At 35.5% G+C, this 26,787-nt stretch overlaps 1 protein-coding gene across 1 annotated transcript in view; it reads left to right on the top strand.

Annotated features, from left to right (window-relative positions):
* The first annotated feature begins 5,546 nt into the window (after positions 1–5,546).
* LOC140153467 (sodium/potassium/calcium exchanger 4-like) overlaps positions 5,547–26,787 on the top strand; it is a 122,052-nt gene continuing 100,811 nt past the window's right edge. Inside the window, 1 exon segment of the mRNA XM_072176226.1 lies at positions 5,547–6,103. Coding sequence (XP_072032327.1) covers positions 5,989–6,103 — 115 coding nt within the window. The 5' untranslated portion in view covers positions 5,547–5,988.

Raw genomic sequence — 26,787 nt, 5'->3', positions numbered from 1 at the left:
TACAAATTTTAACAATACAAAAACCCCGGGGGGCACTTCAATTTGAAATGGATATAGATGTAGGGCTGGCACTTTCGCACTAAGGGGCATTCGGTGAGAGCAAAATGTAAAAAATATGGGGTCATTGGGTGACCGGTGAGAGCATGATTTGTGGCATTCGGTGAGAGCAAAATGTAAAAAATATGGGGTCATTGGGTGAGAACATGACCTTTTTGTAAATGGAATCTTTGGGTGAGAACCGAAACAGCGCCACAAAAACCTCGAAAATGGCTTAAATTTCTTTGTTTTTTCAAAATAGGTAACAAAATCAGGGATAAATGAAACTTGCTGTTCAAATTGAACTTGTAAGGGTCTTTGGGTGACAGATCAAATGGAAAAATAGGGGTCTTCGGGTGACAGAGCATGTGTTCGTAAAAAATATGGGGTCTTTGGGTGACAGCGATGCTGAAAAGGGGGGTCTTAACAGCCCTACATACGCGTCACCTCCAAAGTTGGAGTGCCCCCCCGGGACAAAAACACTCAGATATCATTACACAGATTTCCTTCCATTACACTGAATACAAAATCAGTACAATTTACTGCAGCTTTCAAATCTTGGGTTACATTGATTTAAATGTACGCTGTGACGTCAATATTTAGGTAATTGCTGCAAATGAGGTGTCAAAATGTCATGAATGTGCAGAAATAAATTCTGCTTCCATCGCATTTTACAGATTTGTAATACAATCACCCGTTTTTGAATAATGGTCATTATTTAAGGGGGTTAGTTACTTTTTTTGAGATGGATATTATGAGGCGATGTAAACGCAACTACTACACAAATGTTTTCCAAAGTCACCGCAATAATCTAGCAAAAACATGGCATACAATATGAGATTCTTGGTAAATCCAGGATCAGTCATTGCCTGACCATTTCAACAACAATGGTATTGTAATTAGTGATCCATCTAACATTGCCGATTCTTTTAACATGTTTAATGAGTATTTTACCACCATTGGGCCAAAGTTTGCAAATTCTATTCCACAGGTAAACAATCATCATCTGCATTCTTGTAATTCTAACATATCAAATTCTCTCTTTATTTTATCCCAACAGATCCGGAGGAAATACAGAACGTTGTTGCTAAATGACTTAAACTTGGAAGTGCTGGACTTGAATGATGACCTAAACCCCGTGGTCTTCAAGCAAGTTATCCACCTCCTTGCTCTGCCAATTGTCCCGCATCTTCAACATGTCTGGTATTGGGCCCGGTAAACTGAAAATCGCCAAAGTATCTCATCTACAGGAAAGATGACCCTCATACATTCTCAAATTATCGGCCCATCTCCGTCCTACCTCATTTTCCCCAGATACCGGAACGCTTGTTTACAATCGCCTCTATAATTACTTGTCTCGCTACAGTCTCCTTCACAAACTTCGCGCTAATCACTGGCCAATGTCCATCTTACCCAAACTGTTTATGATTACTTGGACAAAAGAATTCCAACTGTCGATGTCTTTATTGGTCTGTCAAAGCATATGGTCAAAGGCTTTTGACACGATTAACCATGATATCTTATTCTCAGGAAGCTTAGTACATACGGGATAAGTGGTGTCACCTTGACTTGGTTTGAATTACCGTCAACATGTTGTGAGCTCCAACTCCCGCCTTTCATCACATCTGTCTATCACTTGTGGCCTACCTAAGGGATCTATCCTGGGTCCTTTGCTCTTTATATTAATGATCTTTCCCATCCACCAAGCTTTCTTTCCTACTTTTTGCAGATGACACACACATCTTCTTCTCTCATCCTGATATTAACTCTCTGGGCTGATATTCATAAAACCACGCTAGGCCTAGTTGACAGCTAAAATTGACTTTAGCAAGCTGCTAAGCCTAGCTGATTGCTAATTCTTATTCATAAAACCCAGTTAGAGTTAGCAACATTCTAAAATTTTGCCAAAACTTAGAGTTGATCTGGGGCAGCGCTAAGTCACTAGTTGACAACTAGTCTTAATGATTTTGAACTAAGTTTGACATGATTTATTGTTTTAATTTCATATTAACTGTTGTCAATTATGAAAATAATGTTCTCAGAATATTCTGTTTCTGAGGTCTTCAGTGTGTTTTACACATAAGAAACTGTCTTAAAAACACACAACAAATTTAGGGTGAATGAATAAACATTGAACTAAGCCAGTATTGTTTAACCAAATTTGCACAAGAAAAATGATTATGATATAGCAAGTAATCTTTAGTTAAGCAGATATGTTCAATCGAAGCAATTCTGTTCAATTGTTTGATACGTAAAATATATATTTTGGAGACATGTTACCAATGTTCTCTTTGGTAAAGATGCATGACTTATTTTCAATAACAAATTATATGTCAATTTGATAAAGATAAATCATGCTTGGCTTTTGTCAGGACAACAAGCAAGATATATCATATGCTATTAAATTATCTAATATTATTTACACAGTGTTGCTCATGAAGCTAAATGAGCAGCGTTAAGTGGATGCATGTTGTTTTCTATTTGATGAAGTAATATATTTTGTATAGTATGTTTTACAACAAACCAAGGACTTAACATGTATATGAACTTTACTTGTTCAGAGTATCTTTTTAATTTAATTTGCCGTAACAACCTTGTAGGCCTATATAGCTTACAAAATACACATGTAATTTTATTAACGAAATCTCAATGAAGACCATCAGCAATGAGTCATTACATTTTGATCATTTTGACTGTGGTTCAGAGCTCAAGTATAATAGACATGTATTATATAAGCCTATTGTATTAGATGTTACACAACTGTTGAAGGCCATAGCACCCAAAACACCCAAATAAGTTATCAGCTAAATATTTCTAGTTGATAGCTAGTTAGCAAAGTGTTTAGCAAGGTTTTATGAATAAGAAATTAGTTGATTGCTACGTAGCTATCAACTAGTGGATTTAGCATCTTGCTAAGCACTAGTTGGTTGCTAATTTAGCAAGGCTTTATGAATATCGGCCCTGGTCGCAACCATGAACAGAGTTAGATAAAGTTGCTTCATGGTTTCATGTCAACAAACTTTCCTTGAACATAGATAAAAACTTCATTCATGCTTTTCACCACCAGAATTGCCTGATCAAGCAAGCAGTGAATTGTCTCTACACAGTCTTTGATTACACTACACGGTTGAGTGCATAGAAAGCTGTTCCAGATTGTGGGTGCCGAAACATAAAACCATTTATCTCCAATGCGATGTTTCCCGACATGATCGGTGAGAAGAGAAGTATCAGAAGCTGAGCGCGTCATGGGTCCTGTAGCAGGTTTGAGTTTATGAGTGAGAAAGTTTGTGAGATGAGCAATGACCAATTCTCTTTAAATTGCAAATCTTGTGCAAAAGGTTACTATTTTCGCCTGTTTTGTCATACGGTTGTAAATTCAATGAACTGTGAATTTGCTAAAGAGCGCTTACAAATTGATATGAAGCAGAGAGGTATAAATAATATATTAACTGGGTGGGCATTAGCCCACCAGTTAATTATTTAGCACACCCCGTAAATTCTACACCCATTGCCCAAAAAAAGTGTCCACCAAGTAAATTATTTTGCCCACAAAAAATTGGGCATATAATAATTATCAAAAAAACTACCATGGTGCATCTCTTGAAATCAACTCGTATGAAAGTGATGTTGATTTAATAATTAAAGTGATATATCTTTTCTTAAGGTTATTAATTATTTTAAACTGTTGTGATTTGGTAGTTCACAGCATCTTACGAATGGTAGTGAGCTTTGGCAAAAACTGCATTGCTCAATTCATAGCGAGTGTGTAGAAGAATTAAAATATCACAAATGTACTTTTATAGGTACTGCGGTTCTTGAGTTATGTTGTAAAGAGGGCTGAAACAACAACACTTTTGTAAAACGTACATAACTCATTAACAACAATAAATTAAGCAAGTTTGTAAAGTATATGATTTATAGAATGAACTTTTGCAAGATATCAAGGTGTTATTTTTCAGGTAATGAAAATCTTCTTCGACCAACAATACCTCGTCTACCCTTAACATCTGACAATTTATTCATTTACCATGTTTACCATGTTTACAGGTTCGGAGTAGCAGGAGGAATAAATATCACACTTCCTGCAATCAACCTAAACTTTAAATGTTGAAAGAATTCATGTTATTTTTTGTTCATTACTTTTCATACCTTTCGACTGTGATTCTACGTGGGTCGTTAATATTTTGTGAAACATTTGGGCCTAATATAAGAATTGACAAAATAAAATTTTTAATTATAGTTGGGAAATATAATTTTTTGGCAGGATACCAGTAGAGGGTACATAGATAATGTCATAAAAAGGACCTTTATTTGTTAATATTAACTTAACAAATGTAAAATCACTAGTATCAATACTGGTTATAAACTGGTTTTGCATCAATATCGTCGCTGTAATGAGAAAACCTTTGAAAATCTCACTGTTCGGTGAAATTGAGATTTTGTACTGATTCATACTGGCAAAACCTTGCATGTCTATCTGCAACAATAAACCCGGGCAATAAACCCGTGGCCGCTCCTACCCCGGGGGCTGAAAATTCAATTTTGCCGCTCCTTCATCAACAGCCCGAAAAGGTTGACCCAATTTTTTTTACGGTGGTTTGAAAAAGTGAAGAGCAAAAAAAGGGATATAAGCGCTAGCGCCCTAAAAAGCAACACATTTTGATGTATAGCCTACCATTTTTTCTAAATTATTTATGCTTTTTCAAATTTTTCCCTCTCTTCTTTCTTTACTAATTCTTTTTTGCCGCCCCTTCTTCTTCTGCCGCCCCTCTTTTTTCCGCCCCTTCTTTTCCGCCGCCGCGTCATTTTGGCCGCCCCCTGCTTTTACCCCAGGGGGCTGGCCCCCCCAAAATACGCGCATGCTTATCGTGATTTTTTTTTAAATTGTCAATTTTTTAAATTGCCAATTTAAAAATGCGCATGGGATAGCAGGCGCAATATTCTTTTCAGTTTTAGCCACTGAGGCAAAAGGGGGCCTATTTTATCATACATGTCATCCCATGCAGGCACTGTCAGTTGATGTATAAATTGATTTGGTACTATAATGATACGATTTAGCCGCATGACAATTACAGCTATTGTTTGACGCATCGTTGAAAATACTTAACGTCGATACGCCACACTAAAGAATAATCAAACATTTCTATTAATAACCATACTTATTAATAAATAACAGACTTGTATTTGTTTTCTTTCTTTGGTAACATTGTGATTTAATACTGCTAGTGTATAAACAACCAAGACTGTTTGACAGTTCGGGTATTGTCACAGCTCACACAATTAACGCTGGTAAATGCCACTGCATTAAATCATGATGAATGACGAACATATCCTTTTGTATTTTCTTCTTTCACGTTAAATTTTTATCTAAAATTACACTTTTTTAAAGGAAATATTAATGGATATCCCTGATGAAGGTTCATGACCTGCTCAAGGCACGCACAATCTACCCATATGACAAGAATCGCACTCTTCTTTATCCAACTCCTGTTGAGGTTACGCTCTGGCGCTGCAATTGACGTCATCCCGAGGTCTCCCGTTTCCAATAGTAACCTAACCTGGTGGATATAATTTGTTCGCTCGCAGGCATGTAAAAATCCTCGCCTAGTATTTTCCTATTAGTAGAATGGAGCCTAACTAGACGCTGGGAATCCTCTTAAAACGGGGATATTGTGGTGTTTTCATTCTGGTAGCAGACGATAGACCGACAGCAAGCAGACTATTGTTCCAGTAGTGTGATCATTCGTATACTCGCGCGCTAACTTGACTCGTTCATTCATTCAGTCTTTATACGGAGAACCAAGCAAGCAGGCACTTCAAGATTTCTTACAGTAGCTGAGGATTTACATAGTACTCTTTTTATCGAGCAACCATCACTGCCGGATAAATATAAATAAATACTCGGGATATGTGCTTACTGTGTGATTGTGTATTTCATCTGACAGGATAAATATGGCATCGATGTACTGTTACCGAAGGAGAAGGCCTTTTATTTGGAGGAGGTTACTATTCATTGGTATTATTTTCATCGTATCAGCAGCTCTCTCTCACGTGCTTAACAAAGCAGGTAAGTCAAGGCAATACACTAACACAATGGAATAGGCTAATACAATGACTTGGCAGCTGTTTTACTACCACACAAAAGCATTATAATAATAAACATACAATGGCATAGAAGTATTTAAGAACCAAAATATAGCCAATGAACCCGCCAATGAAGAAGAAAACGTACAAAGGTCTCATTGGGCCATCGACCAGTCCACTAAACTCAGACAACATAGCACTGAACAGCTTACAAAACCGTACAAAAATATCTTGATATTGGGTTCAAGCACATTATGGTTAAACATTGATTAGCAAAACACTATTAAGAGTATTACTTTCGAAAACTCTCTGTGTATATTGAACGTTAACATGGTTTAATGCAATTTAGTAACCAGTGCAGACGTTTCGAGTCCTTCACCCACAATTTGACAGTAACTTGACACCGACATTTAAATGCCATTCAAGCTTTAATATGTTTACTTCGCTTATTATTACTTTTCTTGGAAACCTACTATAGTAGCTAGGCTACTATTATTTATTTTCCCTATCTTGGATGAAAGTATGTTTTCAAGCCTACGGGTCATGATGTGGTGCATCCACGGACTGGAAAGCAGTCTTTTCTGGTTCAGCTCTAGCTTCTCATGATGAGCAATACTAGTTATCTACTATCCTTGTGATCTAATTCTGTCACTTGTCAGATGATAACATATTATAGGCCTAGATAAATACATGACTACACCTACATATAAATGTTTACGTAAGTTAAAGGCCCTGGTCAAAGGACAAATATCATATCTAATCTATCCTATACGATTTTGGTCATAGATATATTGATGCCAATGTTAAATCAATGTGTACAAATGATGATTAATATGAATATAGAATGTGATGTAGGCCTATATATAAAAATCTATTGATCACAACAAAATTTTCATTCGTCATATTTATTACATGTCTAGAAACACGTGTATACAAAGGAAGGGCAAGAAGAAAACATTGAATTGATTTCAATAACCTATAGACTGACAGACTGCATATCTTCAACTCTTAGCTCAATATTAAACAACACACATTCACACACCTCCTCTCCTTTATCATCACAAAATCATGATAGGCCTACATTGTAGCTTTTTGATTAGCCAACGATATGATATGGAACCAGTGACAGTAACACTTTTAATATTAAGCAAAATCCCATTCCTCAATAATTTAGGATATGTCTACCTGAATAGTAGCCAGGCCCGTACGCAGAATTCTTTTTGGGTGGGGGTGCTGATTTTAAAAAATTGATTTTTTTTTCAAGAGGGGGCGATTTTGTGAAAAGTGGACTTTCTTCCCAAAATGTTTGACCAAAAAAGGCGTAAAAAACCTATTTTTTGATATTTTGGGACCTTTTGTATACTTTTTCAAATGGGGGGGATGGGGTTGCACTACCCCCCCCCCATTCGTACGGGCCTGATAGTAGTATATTTCTCTTTAGAAGTCACCAAAGCAAAAATCGGAAGTTCAACGTTTCTGTCATATAGGCAAATTATGTTCAAATAAGTTAAAAGATGGATTATATTATGGATAAACCTATAGTATATATTATATTTGCTGAAAAAATAGCATAACATTATTATACAGGAAGCGATTCTCAGTAGCCATGCAACTCAAGGATTGGGGAAAGCTCTGTATTTTGGTCATCACATCATGACATGACTGAATTTCCGGTACATTGTGTATCAATATCAGAAGTCATTTGTATATTTTCATGCTTTCTTCTTGACACTGTCAAGTGACGTGTTCAGTGGTAGCAGCAGGATTTTTTAGGAGTGGTGTGAATTTCAGGGCATAAATCCGAAACCTTGGAAATATTGGCTCAAAAAGTGTGAATTTTCCCAATATCTTATTTTGACTGGGGAAGTGAAATGGAGCCAAAGCCAAGATTCTTTTAGGGGGAGGGGGGAGGGTGCCTCGTTTTCATCTTCAAGTACAAATCATTAGCATAATTTATGAAGGTATGCAAGTTGACTTGTACACTTTCCACTTCAAACATTTTAGAAAGATATATCACCATTTTGGGTAGATTAATAACAAAATTAAAATTTGACAGAAATCGTACGGCTTTAAGAAGTGTTCGAAAAAAAAAAAAAACATATAGTTGGGAACATGTCGAGATATTACATGTAGTCCATGCATAGACTCTTCTAGAGTCTATGGTGCATGACTCGTTTTGCCAAATGTGCAAGATTAACTAAACGGACACATTAGCCCCCTCTCGGCCCACCAAAAATCGCCCCCCCCCCCCCTTTGGCCTGCCAAAAATTCTCTCCCCCCTTTCCACATGCCAAATTTTTGGGATTCCAATCTACAAACCTTGAATGGTATGTTGCGAGTGCAGCGAGCAGGAAAATTTGCATATTTAAGGTTAGCAACAACTTAAAACTGTTGCGATTTGGTAGTTCACAGCATCTTGCGAATGGTAGTGAGCTTTGGCAAAAATTGCATTGCTCAATTCTTAGCGAGTGTGTAGAAGAATTCAAATATCACAGATATACTTTTGTAGGTCCTGTGGTTCTTGAGTTATGTTGTAAAAAGGGCTGAAACAACAACACTTTTGTAAAACGTAGATAACTCATTAGCAGCAATAAATTAAGCAAGTTTTCAAAGTATATGATTTGTAGAATGAACTTTTGCAAAAGATAAAAGTGTTATTTTTCAATAATATATTGATTTAGATAACGAAAATCGATTTTTCGGTTGCTTCGACCAACAATACCTCGACTACCCTTAAGCGTTTCCGTACTGTTTTCCTAATTTAAGAGCGATATGATAAAGTCTTACACTGCGAAAACAAATGTTTATATTTAAAATACAATTTTGTGTATTTAGAGCAACATTTTAAATAGTTTAATTACATATTAGTACTAAGTTATGTTAAGTTGCTCTAAATACACACTTTTTACTTTTGCAGTATAGGGCTACAGAGACAAATGCATTGAAAGTGTAATTTAGAAAACTATATAGAAAATAAATCAGTAACCTCTCAATAACCATCATGGTCTACTTTGAATGTTATCTCCCATGCATTCATCACCTGTCTATACTCTATAATATTGAGTTCAAAGAACGCGTCGATGTTATATCGACATATTGCACTATGACGTACAAACATGATCAAGAGAAACATCACAAAATCATTACTACTAGTAGGCTATATGATTCATGCATTACGTGAATATTGGATCACCTTGATCACATAATGCATACATTTATACCAGTTGAAGGGTTTTTGTAATTACAAAATGAAATTAAAAAACATTTTCACGTGACATTTGTGGCAAATAATAACCAAATTTCGTCAAAATTGACAAACGCATATGGCTACGATGGCTCATACGATTGGTAGAAGAAAGAAAGAAAGAAAGAATCAGAACCTATAAGAGAAAGAGACCCTTAGCCAAATGCCATTTGGCTAAGGTAAAAATGGCAAAACTCTTTGTTTATGTTTGTTAGTGTTACACGTTGACCAAAATATAACCCTAATCCTGTAACCCCAAGCTCGGACATTAAATTAATGAGAAATGTTAACGAATAATTATATAAAGTGCATGTACACGCATGTTTTCCACTTTGACTTAAATACGGTGCATTCTCAAAAAAATAAACAACTGGCCAGATGTACAACATGTATATTGTAAATCTGGCACTTAAACCAGAGTTGTTAAAAAAATTAAACAGTTGTTGAAATTTTAAATATGTTCTGCAGTGTACAATAATTAGTCAAGCAAAAACTTTGCTGAATTCTATATGACACTGAAATCATACATGTACGAACATGATCTTGAACATCTTTGATTGCAATGGCATATATGTGGCCAGCTTAGTCCACTCTTATGACTACGTTTTGATTTTATGTTTTTTACGCCTTATTCGACTGCTTAATATTGCTTTGGTCCACCCTTATGACTATTTTGATATCACCTTCGTCCACATACAGATACATCTATGACAGTTTTCAAGTTTAAAGCTGCTTCTTTTGTTATTGTTAAATTAAAGCACGTGAATAATTATTTATGTCTTTAATAATTAGAGGCTTATGTGAAAAATGCATAATATTAATAGTATGATTTGTAGGTACATTAAAATATCTTCACGTGGAAATATGTGGTCAGAGTCCATAAGCATAGTACACGGTTCACAGTTACACGAATCATTCTTGAAAATATTCTATCGTCTCAGATGACTTTATATTGATTGACGCTATCTTCGGTTCCAAATATAACAGATAATAATTGATGTACTATAAATAGATCTATCTTTTATCGAAGGCAAATCAGCTTTTAGTTTCAAATGACATTTAATGAAATGATTTGACGTATATGATTCCGTATATAGCTGAGTAGCTCGCGTGTATGTATCATACTGTAAATATTCGCCTACATGTATGGTGCACTTGGGCTCCCTTGGGGTACATGCATTTTATGTACAAATAGAGAGTTCCCTCATCTGAAATCCCAACAAGAAATAAGGTTCCATGCCCTGGCCTTATTTGCTTGTGGGAATTTTAAGTCAGGGCACTTTAAGGTTGTGCCTTAAATTCAATATGTCAATGACCCCATGGCGCCATTGGGCGAATCTTTACGGTATAAGTTAACTACTCCCGAGCTTGAAAATACAAATCCCTAATCTAATCGCCATAAAATGTATATAGACGTTTTAAGAACGTTTTCTGACGTTTTTCTTTGCATAGTTTTTACATGTACTTCACTATTCATACGACGCAAATATCTTACCGCAAATCTTTAAGTTTAAAACACATCTTGGAATGCATCCATCCAGAACGACTACGATTATACGAGTTGGCAGAGAAACAAATTAAAAACATTTCTATGTTGGCCTACTACTATGTTCGCACCATCGGTTTATCGAAAATACTGAGCTAAAATTTGTATATGTTTATCTCCAAGAATTGTATTTTTATTCCAGAAAAAAAGATGCACACTCACTCGCAAATTCTTAAATTTTTGGACGTTTTGTATACTTTTGCAAATTATACTATAAATATACTATTCTAGATAGACGTTTATATATTTCATAGGACATAAAATTATATACATGTAATGAGAAGGAAATTGAAACTAAAATGCATCATGCACTAGGATCCACAACATGCTGAGCTCATCTATCAGGGCACATTTCTATAAACCCAATACAGTTGCACATTCATTGAATGACCTTTGAAAATTTGGGTACAAAAACTCATACTCCGTAACTTGTGGTCAAGTTTTGCTCTATGATTGTTGAGGTTATTGAACTATGGCATTGGGATGAGGCCATTGTGGTCCATGGTTTAATGAACTCGCACATTATTACATGCAACTATAATTTCAAGTTCATTGTAACCACATGTGTGTGATTCAATTTATTCAACTCAAATTCAGTAACCGCACAATAAAGTAAACAATGTTTCCTACGTCTCGATTTATTTATTGTTAAATTTGGATCAAAATGTATTTATCAAAACCACAAAGGGCAACATGTTATTATGGTCAATATATGCCCAGACGTGGTATGGGGAAATGATTTCGTATAGCGTGGATGCATTGTTCTATTGAATTTGTATCAAAATTTGGATTATTGTGTAAATTCTCATGGTGTTTTGACGTCAATCGAATGTAGTTTAGTGTTTACTCGAAACCGTTGTCAAATATCACATGAATGATGTTTTCATAATATAGTACAGAGTTTGTACAATTTACCAAAATGAGATCAGATTAAAAGATTTCTGAGATACTTTCACAAAAGATAAACGTATACTATTGAGTTGGGTCGATTTTTAACCCGTTATGGGGGTACTACACCCCTGGCCAATTTTGTGCCTATTTTTGCAAAATTCTCAAAAAATTATAGGGCATTGGTGACAGGTAAGATATGTATAGGGGCAAAGACTACAACTACTGCACTGAAAATTCAGCAACTCAAGGCAAGTAGTTATTGATTTATTGATCAAATATTGGTTTCCCTCATTTTTGACTGTAACTCCGCAACTGTTGTCTGTACTGAAATAAAATTTCCAGTGCAGTATAGTTGTAGTCCTTGCCCCTATAATATACATATCTTACTTGTCACCAATGTGCTATAATTATTGAGAAAAATGCAAAAATAGGCACAAAATTGGGCAGTACCCCCTTAAAACATTGTAACATGTGTTTTGACCAAAAGGAAAGGAAATACGCAAAACTAAACTTACACATATGGATGATAGAAGCATAGATAACATTTGACAAAACTGACATTCTAAACACTATGTTATTCACAAATTCAAATAGATTAATTAAAGAAACACAAGGGATGTGTGACCTTTTCCAATTAGGTCTGTTTGAGGTATTATGGAAGTGCTCCAAGCATGTTTAAAACAAATTTTAATTTGAGTAGGGCAAAGCACACTTATCAATACATTTGTATGCCTTTTGTTTGAAGCAAATCGGACATACGGTTTTTAATATCAATTATATATGTTTGTATCTTGTTGTTTTTATCAATAATCAATAAGGTTAATGAGCTTTTTGGACTTTATAGTAATTTTTGTGTAATTTTGAGAACAAAATACAAAATATATTTCTCCATTTACGATCCTGCCCACGTCTATACCCTAATACTTTCCGTCAAAATAAATTATTTATGGTAAAGAAAGATTATCTTCCTATGCATGACTTCCCAAATGATGTTGAACATATAGCCTTAATACTTTGTACTTTCCGTCAATTGTGTGTTTGAGCACACAGAGATTTTCTTCCCATTCGTAACATGACTTGCCAAATGATGTGGAACATTGTAAAATCTGTTAAGGGATCTGGAATGAGCGTTTTGAGCGTTTCGACGGCATTTTTTGTGGGACATGAAAGCACATCAGACATATCGAATTGCATTCTGAATACGAAGATGTCTTTCTGATATCAAATAATTTTCATTTTTTGAAATTCACGATATAATACAAATTTTATGACAAATTATTAAAATTTGACATTTTCACATTTTTGATATATACCAGTCCTCGAAGTAAATTTTTATAAATCTAATGATATATTCTTAAAGTGTATGTAGCTGGGAGGAAAAATCAATTGAAAATTTTGACATTTCATATTGAAGATATGGATTTTTTCCCCAAAAGACCTAATTTTTTTGGGTGATTTGGGAAAAATATCCGTATCTTCAATATGAAAGGTCAAAATTTTCAATTGATCGTCGGCTTTTCATCCCACCTATACATACACTTTAAGTATAAATCATCAGATTTATGAAGTTTACTTGGAGTACTGATGTTAAATATCAATTTTTAATCATTTGCCATAAAATGTGTATTACATTGCGAATTTCAAAAAATCAAAATTATTTGATATCAGAAGGACATTCTTCGCATTCAGAATGCAATTCAATATGTCTGATGTGCTCTAATGTCCCACAATAAATACTGTCCAAACGTCCATACCCCATCCCTTAACAAAGTCATTCCATTTTCAGTTGGGGAATAGATAACATGTCCTTTAAAATGAGCGTTCTTTACTTATGCATGCAGTAGAGCTGATAATGCCCTTTCTCTGTTGTTAATGTCATAATGTTCCATCCCTTTATGCAGGTGTGTTAATGATTTAATTAATTTGACGTACGTTTAGTGTGTCGACGTCATCTCTTTATAAGCTCATTCACTATGGACCACAATAGCCTCATCCCAATGGTATAGTTCAACAACCTCAATTAAATAATCATAGTGCAAAATTTGACCACAAGTTGCAGAGTATGAGTTTTTGTACCCAAATTTTCAAAGGTCATTCAATGAATATATACAAATATATGTGGGTTAAAGAACTTTGTCCTGATAGATGAGCATGTTGTGGATCCTAGTGATTGTCGACAATATTAAAGGACAGATACACACGTGTGCTATTTAATGTGCATATACCGTATGACGTACGCATAATTTTTAAAGATTGTTTTATTATACTATGTTTTAGAAATGGAAAACATTTATCGTGATTACTGGTGATATAGTGCAGATGACCTTTGTCATCTAATGTATTGAAATCCAGACCTAGGAATATATGTATAATGACAAATATATAGAAAAGCTGTAGATTATTGCACCATTCCAGAAATCCTCTAAGATGTTCGACACGTTTCCCTCGATAGGCCTATTGCACGGGATTCCCAGCATGAAAATGCCAAAAGAACCATTATAGGCTTTAATATGCACACCTGAATGTAAAAAGAAAATACTTTCCATATTTCTATATAGTGTCACTAAGCATGTTTTAAAAATAAAGCAGACCTAAGTAGTAGTTCAAAGTATATTAATCATTCTATTTAAATAAATAAAAAATAAAAAATAAATCAATAAATAAATGAATAAATAAAATAAATAAACGAACAGTACACATATACATCAAGAACTCTTCCAAGAATGATTATCATCGGCATCCTACTTCTAATCAGCAGGGAACGCGTATTACAGTACACGGTCCCTTTTCTAATCCTTGCTTCGAAGTCAACGTACCCCACCCATGACCGAGTTTCAGAATGTGATGTTCATTTCATGCACACTCCGTAACACAATCCTGCAAGACCGGATGAGTGCTATATCTATATGAGATGACTAAAACAAGTCTAACAGCATCTTCTCTAGGCCTAAACAGTAAACCAAACGGAAATCTAAGCTAGTTTAAGAGCGTATAAATACATTGACAGAAACACTGACATTGCCGGCGGAAATAAAATGCTTGAATTTTAATAGCGGACAGTCGTCGCTTGTTCGGATAGCAATGGGCCAATTGAATAGGAACTCTATATTATGGCATGTACCCTTTGTTTTTATAAGATACGTTTCATTTTACTACTAAAGCGTTACCCTCACATAAATATAGGCATGATCCACTCATCGTCAAATTTAATTAATTAAAGGAATGTACTGTATTCCGATACGTTTCAATTTACATAGCAGCCTCCTTTTATCCACATCAACAGATCTTAAGTGCTGATGTAGTTTATTTAATATCTTAATGGTAAAATTGAAATGCACAGTTCATATTTTTGTTTATAATTATATTTTGTTGTTTGGGTAATGGATTGGGCTATCTATACGTGTAAGCCATTTGCAAAGCATTCAAACAGTCCAGTCCATCAGTAATTTCAAGCATATTTTAGCCCAAATGTTTTCGCCATATATTATTGAAGTCGCGGAATTCAAGCTATGCAGCCAGAGAAGTTTGATTTCGCTCTTCTGAGCATTTGAAGAGCGCGACTGGAGAAACATGACACAAGACTTGAACAGCTCTGTAAATTTAACAACACCACATCGACGACATCCGCAAACAGGCACTACTAATGGGCCATTCCATTTAAAATCCACAATTTTGGAAATATCTTCCACAGGGGGAGTATGAATTACAAATGGAATTATAACACATAAGCAGCTCCATTTGAAACTCACCCTCCCTCCCTCATGCAGGGGAAGATTCATGTTGAATCTTTCTCAGAGGGTGTATGAAATTCGAATGGAGCTGCCTAATGTGTTCATTCCATTTAAAATTCATACTCCCTCTGTGGAAGATATTTCCAAAATCTTCCACAGGGGAGTGTGGATTTTAAATGAATAGCTCAATCCGTATCCGTATCGTCCAGGGGAATAGTAAGAAGATGTTGAGATTTATAATTAGCGAGCACTTGAAATGAACTTGTCTTTACACTCAGTTATAATTTGCGCATATTAAGTGTGACCTTTTTGTCACTACATATTCTGTTTTGCATGCAATGGTGAAGGATAACCCAATTTATAAAGCATGTTTGTGTTTTATGGTTTATTTGGGGCTTCTCCTTTCACGAACCTAACTGAACGTATTCTCTATAGTGCCCTTCTTTATAATCTCAGAGGCCATCACAGTCAATTTCAAGGAAATCGTGTCGATTTGTTATGGTTTGTCCCCTGTCACTCAATTCTTATTTGTTATTTTGTCGTGCTTTCATTTTTTTTTTTCATAATTAAAGTCCATCTCACAGATTGGCCCAACCAGTCAGTGCACACTCTTAAACAATTGTATATTTTGAATTTAAGCATTCTAAGGGACCGATCGTTATTTACGGCAGGGGGGAATGGGTGTTTTGGCAAAAATATCGACAACAAATTTCGCGTTCCCCCCTCGCGTCCGCTCAAAATGTTCGCGTTCCCCCTTGTTTTCCCAATTTTCTCCATTTAAAATTTAACAATCCCCCTCCAGGTTCAACTAAAATTTCAGATTCCCCCTCAAGACCACAAAAAATTTCGTGTCCCCCTAAATTTACCCATCCCCCCCCTGCCATAAATAACGATCGCTCCCTAACAGATTCAAAACCTGTAAAGGTATGAGAGCACACTGGCTTAACGGTTAGGGCGTTCGACTCATTGACCGCAAAGTTGTGGATTCGAACCCTGTCAGGGCTAAGGTGATATGGGAAGATTCTTATCTCGCTTGTCCCGCTCCACCCATGTGTAAAATGGGGAGCTGTTAGGGGATAATCATACCGGCGCTTAATTGCTGCTCTGAAATAAATGGTGTGATATACCCGAGTGTAAAGCGCTTTAATATCCGTTTATTTACGGATCTAAAGCGCTATATTAATTTCTACATTAATTTATTTATAGTTTTAAACAGAATTTACCTTTAAACCAATTAAATAGACGACACATGTGTAGTGAGTATAAAATGATATGATCAATTTGACCTACATATAGATGCTTATTATGTGGACCAGTGATGTAATTTGTTTTGTACAGATAATCGCAGAGATACATTATTTGATTTATTTGACGTGTACATCAACCTAATAATAAATAATCGCATCATTAAATTGCAAGTTGAAATATTAATAACTGTTTACATCAGTGAATGCATCACTTTATATCATTTTAATAAAATGATGTCGCACGTATGGAGTACGTCATTAAAATAGCATTATATGATCATCCAGGACGCAGGGAAAATGATCCGATTGGTACGGTGCATACGGTATTTCAATTTCTATTTTATAATCACACAACATTTTTGGTCGGTTACGACAATGAATTATGTTATTTTTATAATCACACAACATATTTGGTCGGTTACGACAATGAATTATGTTATTTTTTATAATCACACAAAATTTTTGGTCGGTTACGACAATGAATTATGTTATTTTTGACGTTATTTTTTGGTGTTGATGAAAATGATGCTGATGATATGAAGAGTAATGATGCATAAATATGAATCCAGGGTGTAGTTTTCTGTGAAGTGTTTTTGACACGTTAGAGTCAAGAGTAGTGTTTCTAGAAACCCCTTGCATCAAGTACAGTGACCATGGTGACGAGGTGGTGACTATGTGACGACATATATGGTGTGATACTGATGATGAATATGGTTAACCCCATGAGCACTACCTGCCGATCTAACATTGCCTCTGATTGGTCAATTACATGATATCTACACTTTAATCACCAATCAGAATGGAACTTTGCAAATAATTCACCCCAATTTTTTTGTGTGGTGAAATTATTCTAACAATGTTGCTGATTGGTCCAATTGATAATGAAAACTTTTTTTTGTCCAATCGGCATGTAGTTCTCATGGTTAACATTAATGTTACATTTGAAATGTTGTCCATCCCAGTTGGTGTTGAAAACAGTGCTGTGGCAATGTCATGGAGACTTCCAATTTATGAATTTTCTCAGTCATCCATTTTGAAAATTATCGTATTATTAGGTATGTCACAGTGGCTGCACAATAATTCTGCTACACTGTGCATGCAAGCATAACAGTGAATTGAAAAGGGCGCGCTTCAAATTTGGCCAATTTTAGAAAACATCCATGTCGATAAATGAATTTCTTCATATGCTTCATTTACCCAAATTGTTTAAATTTTTAATATATGATGTGTGAAGCCTTTCCGAGGCTAACATCGGGTCCTCAAAAATGAAAAATTGTTTTGTTTAAGAGCTACTGCCTGTTTTTATGGATTTTTGAAGATCGCTCATAAATCAGTAAATATAGGCCTATTGAAGTAAAGGAACTACCACCATTTAGCTGAAATACTAATCTTTCTTAGCATGTAAATTAATTCCGTCGACAACAAATGAAACACTTCCCTAAAACCAGTTGAAGCAAAACATTAATCAATGTTTTTTTTAGGTAGTAATTTTCCAAACCACAATAGCTCTAAGCCATTGTGTGTGTCCAAGGCCATACTATTTTTGTATACGCGGTACAGTAAAATTGCTGTTCACTTTACCGATTGTCCTCCCATGTTAATCCAGATGACAAAATGTTAATTTAAAGTCTCATTGCAACTGAATTTTAATTTTTAATTTTCGGACTTGGCTTTGAGTAATGGTGACACATACCATGTTTACAGTAAAAATGAAAATTATATTCTAGACACCGTCAAAATGTCAAAATGTCAAACTTTTATTTTTTTTGTATTGTTTTTAAATAATTAACTGCAGTTCATTTATTCAACCTCATAACAGGATCATACTTAAAACAATTATGATGAATGAACAGACGTTCATTAAATATTGAAAAAACCGAAAATTACTCATGCCTAATTTGCATAATAATAGCATAAATACATAATTAGCTGTAATTACCTAATTTGCATAATTAATTACTTTTTGTGTATTTTTTGTTATCAATTGAAAGAACGTTGTATACATATGTGTGCAAAACAACCCGCACCTTTATATCATCTACGGTTTTCTATTGGCATCAATTTTGCATATTAATTAGCTGAACTTAGTCATTTTTTGAGATTTAATTTGTCTGCAGATTGGCCGAAATTGCTAAAATAGTATATTTGGTTAATTTATTATGATTATTCAATGATAGATTTTTTAATTTTGTTTTCTGTAACGAAGTCAGGAAAGATAGGCATTTAACATGTGTTATTTAAATTAACGCTGCTATTTCAAGCAAGCGTCCAAATATACCTTCAAAATCTCGAAATGTGCCAATTTTGTCATTACAGCCATTTGTGGCAGGATTTCATTCCATCTACGAGCATCTTTAAATTGACACTACATCACAATGCATTGACCGATTTCAATTCTGTTTTTTGATTTTGATGCTTTAATAAAGCTCAATAATGTAGGAACATTAAATAACGTGTTTCTGCTGCGATTATTTTTGAGGTGATATGCCTAGTATTATGTAATGTAAGACTGGAACTTATTGGAGATTTTGAGTTATGGAAACTTTTGGGCCTCATTACAGCTAAATTGTTGGTCCTAAAGTAAAAGTATATATTTAGAACGGAAAAAATTGACAAATTCAAATGTAACGTCAGATTTATGTAAAAATGCTCAGTTTTGCAGAAAATCTTTAAAAAGCACGATATTGATCCAAAATATTTCGGACAGAATAAGAAAAATGCTCAAAATCTAGATACAAAATCTAGGAACGCATTTTATATATTTTTTGAATTTCTACAAACTTTTAGAAATATCTACCAAAAATGGTGGAGAAAACATAATGCAACGTGATTTTCGGCCAAATTTCAATCATTTTTGGTGAAGTTGGTCAAAATCTAAAAAATAAATAAAAATGCGTTCCAACATTTCCATTCTAGTTTTTGAAAATTAATAAGAAAAAAAAATACTGAAGAAAAATTGTGGTCCAAATCATGTTTTTTTTAATGATTTTCTACAAACCTCGTCACTTTTACAAAATCAGTCACCACTGTTGGAGTTGTCAGGTTTCTTCCATTTTAAATATGTAGCCGTTTAACCAACAATACGCGGATTTAGGGTTTCTCTACCGGAAGTCAATTTGTGCCGAAATTCCTTCCCACAATGCAATATGCGTATTGCATAACAAAGAATATTGATTAACCTCCGAACTGTATCTCTTGTTATGCAAAACGCTTATTGCATAGTGGGAAGGAATTTCGGCACAAATTGACTTCCGGTAGAGAAACCCTAAATCCGCGTATTTAGCAGTAATAAGGTAGGCTCAAAAGTTTCCACAATTCCAGGGTTGATACCAACTTGAATGTATTACATCAGGAATTCCTGATTACATATGTAGCACATGAATGGTCTGCTTTAAGCATGCAATGAAACACTTCTATTGTCGGTCCTTATTTATAGATTATTATCATCCAGGGTTGACATTACAGTTGGCTACGCGTCCTGGATATAGGAATATTATGTATACGTCAATTAAGATATTAATTGGAGTTGCAAGCTTTCTCGCCATAACAATCGCATACCAAGCTGCTGTCTAATGAAGATATTGGCATTGATGACGTACTTTAATATCTCGGCTTGTAAAAGGTGTGTTTATAGCTCGCTCGATTGCTACATTGAATTGATATACCAGCCTGACAGACATTGACTGGTATTATGCTGGGGTTATATTACATTATATAAGTAACATGCGATAACCTCGTAAATGGTCTATTCATTTACAAGAATAATATGACAATGGAAATATTTCCATTTTCATGACCGAGTGCTTGTTTAATAGTGCTTGGTCTTATTAGATTTCCTAATAAAGAACAACTCTGTTACATTTGAGGAAATAATAATGAGAATGCGATATGTAGATCAGAGGTTACAGGTCAAATCACAGGACATTATGGAATCCAGTGGGTGTCATTCAAAATGGATATGAGTCTGTCTGCAGGGAAGATATTCCAAGTGTAGTGTTATTAGAGTATAAAATTGTATGTTCATGAAAAATAGCGTCGCACACAACGTGGAAAAAGTCGCCATAGAATTTCCTAATAATAGTTTCATATGGTATTTTCTATACGTGTGTGCTTATTACAAATCTGGAGTTGGCTGTACAGACCACAATCTTAAGTAAATCAATGCCAGATAGTGTTTACACCAATTTTACTAAATACTGTTATGGTAAAGACACCAGAATGTCATTAAAACTCGTCATTCCAATCAAAATTGCCAAAATAATCTTTTAATTTCCACATTTACGTTCAGGTCTGTGGTGTATATTTTGGAAATGGTAAAACACATGGTGTAAAATTATGTGACAGTTGTCATCCCTGAATAACACTCCAGACTATTATTTGGAATAGGTCTGTAGTGTTACAAATTCCAGAGTAGATTAGTAAATCTATGTCAAGAAGGACGACGGTTGACATGATTTACGGATGTATCATCACAATGTTTTGTAAATAGGAATAGGGGACACACAGTATTAAAAGGGTTAATCGGGTCTGACATAAGCAATGAAATTACAAAACAAAAGCCCATAGTCAAGTGTACGCGTAACTGATTTGAAAACGCACTCCACATTTTCATGCTCCTTGCCCGATTTGTACGTTTTATGCTTGGATACAAAAAAGTACGTTTAATGATATTCCAGTATGTGGTGAGACTACATATTACATGTGCGTTTGCAGCATGTGGTATAATAAGACTACATTGCGTGTGCGTTTGTGCGCAGGATTAGGTAAAATGAGTTTATCACACAATGGTGTTCCAGTATGTGGTAAGACTACATTACGTGTGCGTTTGTGCGTAGGATTAGGTAAAGTGAGTTTATTGCACAATGGTGTTCCAGTATGTGGTAAGACTACATTACGTGTGCGTTTAAGGGGGTACTACACCCCTCGATAAATGTGTGTCTATTTTTGCATTTTTCTCAAAAACTAATAATACAGTGGTAATAAAAGTTATGTATATTATAGGGGCAAGGAATCCAATTACTACACTGGAATTTCAGTGATCCAAGACAAGCGGTTTGTTATTTATGATCAGAAAAAGGGCACAGCAAGGATGTACCTTGTTTCCTATCATATATACTGAACCGCTTGTCTTGAGTCACTGAAATTTCAGTGTAGTAATTGGATATCTTGCCCCAATAATATGCATAACTTTTGTTACCAGTGTATAATTATTTATTGAAAAAATGCAAAAATAGTCACAAATTTACCATATGGGTGTAGTACCCCCTTAACGTTTGTGCGCAGGATTAGGTAAAGTGAGTTAAATTACACAATGGTTTTCCAGTATATGTGGTAAGACTACATTACGTGTGCGTTTGTGCGTAGGATTAGGTAAAGTGAGTTTATCACATAATGGTATTCCAGCATATGGTAAGACTACATTACGTGTACGTTTGTGCGTAGGATTAGGTAAAGTGAGTTTATCACACAACGGTATTCCAGTATGTGGTAAGACTACATTACGTGTGCGTCTGTGCATTGGATTAGTTAAAGTGAGTTTATCACACAATGGTGTTCCAGTATGTGGTAAGACTACATTACGTGTGCGTTTGTGCGTAGGATTAGGTAAAGTGAGTCTATCACACAACGGTATTCCAGTATGTGGTAAGACTACATTACGTGTGCGTTTGTGCATTGGATTAGTTAAAGTGAGTTTATCACACAATGGTGTTCCAGTATGTGGTAAGACTACATTACGTGTGCGTTCGTGCGTAGGATTAGGTAAAGTGAGTTTATCACACAATGGTATTCTAGTATGTGGTAAGACTACATTACGTGTGCGTAGGATTAGATAAAGTGAGTTTATCACACAATGGTATTCTAGTATGTGGTAAGACTACATTACATGTCCGTTTGTGCGTAGGATTAGGTAAAGTGAGTTTATCACACAACGGTATTCTAGTATGTGGTAAGACTACATTACGTGTGCGTAGGATTAGATAAAGTGAGTTTATCACACAATGGTATTCTAGTATGTGGTAAGACTACATTACATGTCCGTTTGTGCGTAGGATTAGGTAAAGTGAGTTTATCACACAATGGTATTCCAGCATGTGGTAAGACTACATTATGTGTACATTTGTGCGTAGGAGTAGGTAAAGTGAGTTTATCACATAATGGTATTCCAGTATGTGGTAAGACTACATTACGTGTGCGTTTGTGCGTAGGATTAGGTAAAGTGAGTTTATCACATAATGGTATTCCAGTATGTGGTAAGACTACATTACATGTGCATTTGTGCGTAGGATTAGGTAAAGTGAGTTTATCACATAATGGTATTCCAGCATGTGGTAAGACTACATTATGTGTACATTTGTGCGTAGGATTAGGTAAAGTGAGTTAATCACATAATGGTATTCCAGTATGTGGTAAGACTACATTACGTGTGCGTTTGTGCGTAGGATTAGGTAAAGTGAGTTTATCACATAATGGTATTCCAGTATGTGGTAAGACTACATTACATGTGCATTTGTGCGTAGGATTAGGTAAAGTGAGTTTATCACATAATGGTATTCCAGTATGTGGTAAGACTACGTTACATGTGCATTTGTGCGTAGGATTAGGTAAAGTGAGTTTATCACACAATGGTATTCCAGTATGTGGTAAGACTACATTACATGTCCGTTTGTGCGTAGGATTAGGTAAAGTGAGTTTATCACATAATGGTATTCCAGTATGTGGTAAGACTACATTACATGTGCATTTGTGCGTAGGATTAGGTAAAGTGAGTTTATCACATAATGGTATTCCAGTATGTGGTAAGACTACGTTACATGTGCATTTGTGCGTAGGATTAGGTAAAGTGAGTTTATCACACAATGGTATTCCAGAATGTGGTAAGACTACATTACGTGTGCGTTTGTGCGTAGGATTAGGTAAAGTGAGTTTATCATACAATGGTATTCCAGTATGTGGTAAGACTACATTATGTGTGCGTTTGTGCGTATGATTAGGTAAAGTGATTTTATTACACAATGGTATTCCAGTATGTGGTAAGACTACATTACGTGTGCGTTTGTGCATAGGATTAGGTAAAGTGAGTTTATCACACAACGGTATTCCAGCATGTGGTAAGACTACATTACGTGTACGTTTGTGCGTAGGATTAGGTAAAGTGAGTTTATCACACAACGGTATTCCAGTATGTGGTAAGACTACATTACGTGTGCGTTTGTGCATAGGATTATGTAAAGTGAGTTTATCACACAATGGTATTCTAGTATGTGGTAAGACTACATTACGTGTGCGTAGGATTAGGTAAAGTGAGTTTATCACACAATGGTATTCCAGTGTGTGGTAAGACTACATTACATGTCCGTTTGTGCGTAGGATTAGGTAAAGTGAGTTTATCACACAATGGTATTCTAGTATGTGGTAAGACTACATTACGTGTGCGTTTGTGCGTAGGATTAGGTAAAGTGAGTTTACCACTTAATGGTATTCCAATATGTCGTAAGACTACATTATATTTGTGCTTGTACATAGGCTAGCAGCTAAAGGGAGCTTGTCACATAGTGGCATTACATAAAACGCAAAACATTGTATGCAGCTACGCAGTTATGAAACTTAACCGCGAACGTACGAAATAGGCGTACTATGCTTAATATGCTTATTCCGTAAGGCCTGATTTGTTTTACCAAAGACTAGCAGAAGTGTTTCTAGAGTGTTGCATTGAACATTTACATACTTTAACTGAAAACTTTAGAATTGAGTTGATTTCAATCAGACCTGTAGCCAGGATTTGTTGAATGGGTGCGGGACTTCCGAAATGTAGATTTTTTTACGAGAAAAAAAAATCAGCTTGTATGTAAAGAGTGGACTTTTTAAATATCTTTACACACAAATTCAAATCAGAACCTTTTTATGCCTACAAAAACATGTAGCTTTTGGTTCAGAGGGTATGGGGTTGCAGCTCTACAGGCTTGATTTCAATCATTCAAGGTAAATCAAAGATTAATTTAAATGAAACAGGCACGACAGCGACAGATCTGACCCAGTTATCATCCACTTTCAGTTCTCATTATACATGCGGTCGGATTACAAGACATCTGATTTAATACAATTCCTTAATGAAAACACAAACAATTTCTCCTATATCCAATTTCTAAAGGTAATAAGTCAAACGGTCAAAATATCAGCATTTCATTTCGTAGCATCGTTTTTCTTGTTCTTGACCTGTGATTCCGGATTAATCAGGATTCGGAGAATTGCAACGTAAGTTCATTCTTTTTGGTATGCCACATCCTAAATCATGTGCACTATAATGTTCTGCCTATAATGGTTTGCGCCAGTTGAGTTGAATATTTATGTTCTTTTCCATTCAAAATCTGATTTGGTCTAAACAGTAAAGATATTAATGGAATACAACATTTGAAATCCAGTATACACTCCTTTGTATAGTATACGGCTTAATCTCCCACACTGGGGGTGTATATTTCAAATGGAGACACCCATTCAGGTAGCCCCATTTGAAATTCGCACTCCCTGTGTGGAAGATTAAGGTCGTGTCTTCTATAGGTGGTGTATGGAGTTTAACTGGAATAACCCATTTTGGAGCAGACGACACTGAATGGGTGGTCCCATTTGAAATTCACACTCCCTGTGTGGAAGATTAAGGTCGTGTCTTCTATAGGGGGTGTATGGAGTTTAACTGGAATAGCCCATTTTGGAGCAGACGACACTGAATGGGTGGTCCCATTTGAAATTCACACTCCCTGTGTGGAAGATTAAGGTCATGTCTTATAGGGGGTGTATGGAGTTTAACTGGAATAGCCCATTTTGGAGCAGACGACACTGAATGGGTGGTCCCATTTGAAATTCACACTCCCTGTGTGGAAGATTAAGGTCGTGTCTTCTATAGGGGGTGTATGAAGTTTAACTGGAATAGCCCATTTTGGAGCAGACGACACTGAATGGGTGGTCCCATTTGAAATTCACACTCCCTGTGTGGAAGATTAAGGTCGTGTCTTCTATAGGGGGTGTATGGAGTTTATCTGGAATAGCCTATTTTGGAGCAGACGACACTGAATGGGTAGTCCCATTTGAAATTCACACTCCCTGTGTGGAAGAATAAGGTCGTGTCTTCTATAGGGGGTGTACGGTTTTCAACATGAATATAAACCCAAGGTGCCAGTTTGCGAACGGTACGGAACATTCACAATTGTTATATTTTCCAATTTCTTTAAAATTGTCAAACATTATACAGATGCAGGAGGCGTATAGGCCTATTTATCCACCGTAAATTACTCACCAAGAATGCGTTTGATTGCTTGATTAAAAAATCAGGCCATCTTATATGGCAACTTTAATCGTATAGCGGATGTTAAGAAAGATCGACTCTATGTCATTAAGATTGCTGCAATAACAGGGAAGAGGTATAATATGACTAGCGTATAATATGTAAGCTGAGACTGGGAATCGTCGCGAAAACACCCGCGCAATTCCTCCTAGTACAAACAACTCTGCAACTCATATACCAATTTTGGTTGGCTGGTATCGCCGAATAAGGTTTCTTCTCGCTATTAAAAGGCGTATTACCAGATCTTGGTTTATGTAGATGCTTCGAGGGAGCGATCGATGTCACTCTAAATGAGATCATCGTTTTAATACTACGACAATTACCCGCTAGGAAGAGAAATCCAACCGATCCGTTGAACCATAGAATCGTAATAGAAATGACACGAGCGAGCGATCCTTATCGTATTTGATTGGGTCGATTTTAAAACGAGTTATTAACAAATCCTTTCCAATTATCTTCTCTCCGATTTGCCGGAAATCAAATATTGGACTTTGTATCGTATTTTCTACTCCCTGCCAAATGTCTTCTATTATAGATGTAAATTGAAAAACAAATACTGGAACAAAATCTTCAAATCCTGTTTCACGTTTTTCACTCTACTCTTTAAAATAACGATCAAATACAGTTGGGTAAACACAATCGTGCCTGTCGTGTGGAATACTCTTGTATGA

The sequence above is a fragment of the Amphiura filiformis genome, chromosome 5, assembly GCF_039555335.1.
Source record: "Amphiura filiformis chromosome 5, Afil_fr2py, whole genome shotgun sequence".
NCBI lineage: Eukaryota > Metazoa > Echinodermata > Ophiuroidea > Amphilepidida > Amphiuridae > Amphiura > Amphiura filiformis.
This window is presented reverse-complemented; position numbering and strand designations above follow the sequence as displayed.